The sequence below is a fragment of the Spermophilus citellus genome (genome assembly GCF_964194105.1).
Source record: "Spermophilus citellus genome assembly, chromosome: 16".
Classification (NCBI taxonomy): Eukaryota; Metazoa; Chordata; class Mammalia; order Rodentia; family Sciuridae; genus Spermophilus; species Spermophilus citellus.
In genome coordinates, this window is record NC_138196.1 from 9,751,775 (window position 1) to 9,753,994 (window position 2,220).

At 41.7% G+C, this 2,220-nt stretch overlaps 1 protein-coding gene across 1 annotated transcript; it reads right to left on the bottom strand.

The window, feature by feature from the left end:
* Nucleotides 1-979: 979 nt before the first annotated feature.
* On the bottom strand, nt 980-1,891 carry LOC308635237 (transmembrane protein 74-like; the record flags this gene model as incomplete). The annotated part of the gene is made up of 1 exon (XM_081269572.1): nt 980-1,891. The coding sequence occupies one exon, from the start codon at nt 1,889-1,891 to the stop codon at nt 980-982; it is 912 nt and encodes a 303-aa protein (XP_081125698.1).
* Between the last annotated feature and the right edge of the window lie 329 nt (nt 1,892-2,220).

Below are 2,220 nucleotides of genomic sequence, written 5' to 3' on the forward strand. Positions count from 1 at the left end.
CTGCGAGGCACAGTACCCAAGGATCCAGCTGGAATCATACTGGAAGTTTGCTCCAGATAACAATAGTATATCACCTGGGAGCATGTCAGAGCCAATGGTGACCCAGACCTGTCTAGAAGTTAGGTGTCTGGAGATACATTTAAAAAATTTTATGTTCTGCCTCTCTAGTGTGAGAGCAAGCAAAGACTTCAAAAGCACAGGTATTAGGATGATGGCAACACTAGAAACAGAAAATAAAATTTATAATAACTAATTTTATTTCAAGGAAAATGGCATGTGACACTGGTGAATATCTGGCATTAACACTGTGGCTTATCTTCCCCTTAGTCTTATGATGATTTATATAGTTTTTATTAGAAAGTTCATCCCAATGATGTATGTAGTTGCCATTTCTGAATACAGGAATAATTTTAAATTTGACATTTTTATATTTTTTAAAATAACCAACATCCTCAAGCTTAATAATATTCACATCCCCAAATCTGTATTTTTACTGTCTAGACAAATTACAGTAAGAAAACTTCAGCAAGAAAATGAATAAGCACCTTTGAGAATTAAATGTTAGCCTTATTATGTGATTAGTGCTTATTTTTCACAAAATCGGTTGCCAACTGATCCCATGATATGAGGGACCTCCTAGTACCCAAAGAATAATATCCCATATTTGTGTAAAAGAAATCATTTGTATATTGGGTCATTAGAAGCATTTTGCTATAGAAGTAGAAGTTCATAGCCATTAAAGATTAGTTTACAGCTCTCAGAAAGATAGGTGTAGCTGGTTGTGGTTTCTTAAGCAATTTACATGGTTTTTCTTCTAAATAGAAGCAATGCAAAACACTCACTGACTATTGGTTTGAGAAATAAACTTTTCTGGCTGGCAAATAAATTGCACTGTTAATTTTGAGGAGGAAAAAAACACATTTTTTTTTTCTTATAAAATGTCAAGGCAATCTCAAGAAATCCATAATCACAATTAACTCTACACAGTGAGAGCATCTTCTTCTACCAAGGACAGCTCCAGGGTGTTTTCATTAGTGCTGGTTTTCATCCTGAAGTTGAAAGAACCATAGAGTTTTGCAGATTCTTTGGAAGATGCAAATCTGTTTTGACGATAGAGCTCCCCCTTCCACATAGACATCATTAACAAACAAGACAGAACAACCCCCCCAAGCGTGAGGAGGCAGAGCCCAGCAATCACACAGCGGTCCAGATGAGCCCCCAGCCTTGCACTCTCCTTCTCTAGACGTTCCATCTCCCTGGCTGCCACGCTGTTGGGATCCACTGTCACCTCTCGTGGGACAATGTAAGAAATGATCACCAGCAAAATGCCGGTAACCAAGAACAAGATGGCGCTGATGAAACCATAGTCAATTGACTTCCCTGAAGATGTGACTTCTGAACTGGTGTCATCTTCATCTTCGGAGATCAAGGATATGGCAGCCTCATGAGACCATTCACTTGGATTTCCCCAGCCAACGTCTTCAGGATGATTACTGCCTTTTGCTAAAGGGGACCTCCGGTTCCGCTGCTCCAAGTTGACATTCTCATCCACATAAGTAAAAGATGTTTCTAATTCTTGGCTGCAGCAGTTGCAGACTTTCCGTTCTGCTGTTATTTGGGTGTTCCCTGAGTCAAGGGGTCCTGGTGGGAAGAAGTTTGGCTGAATAACACTGTCTTGCAGACAGGAGGAAGGGGATGCTGGAGAAGGGCTAAGTCTAGACCCTTCCATCCCAGATAATCTTGGTGTAGATGTACAGTGTTTTTGACAGCAAAGAGCAGCCCTGATGGCTGCTACATCTACAGGGTCACCAGGAAGCCCTCCTGAATTATGGTCCATGGCATCGCACAGGTCTGCCTGGCTGCTCTTCTTAGAAAGGTAATGGAGCTCCATGGAGCTAGTTAAATCCCCCAGAAGCTTCTAGAAATTCTGCCAACAGCAACAAATTTAGGTAAGAACCCAACAGGAATTAAGATCGTACTGCCAGGAGTGCTGCTTCTAAAGTCCCCATTTTCTTTGCAGCCCTGGCTGTCAGCACCTCAGCCCCAGTTCCTCCTAAAAGGGGCAAAAGAAGGGAAAGAGAGTCCCAAGTAGCAGAGAAGTATGAAAAGGGCAAATCTTCTCACTTGCTACAGGGGTTAACACTGAGAAACTTAGGTCAGGGTAGAAAAGGAGCACTGAGGAAGTGGCAGTGTCTCTGGTAAAAGCATACTGCTGTCACC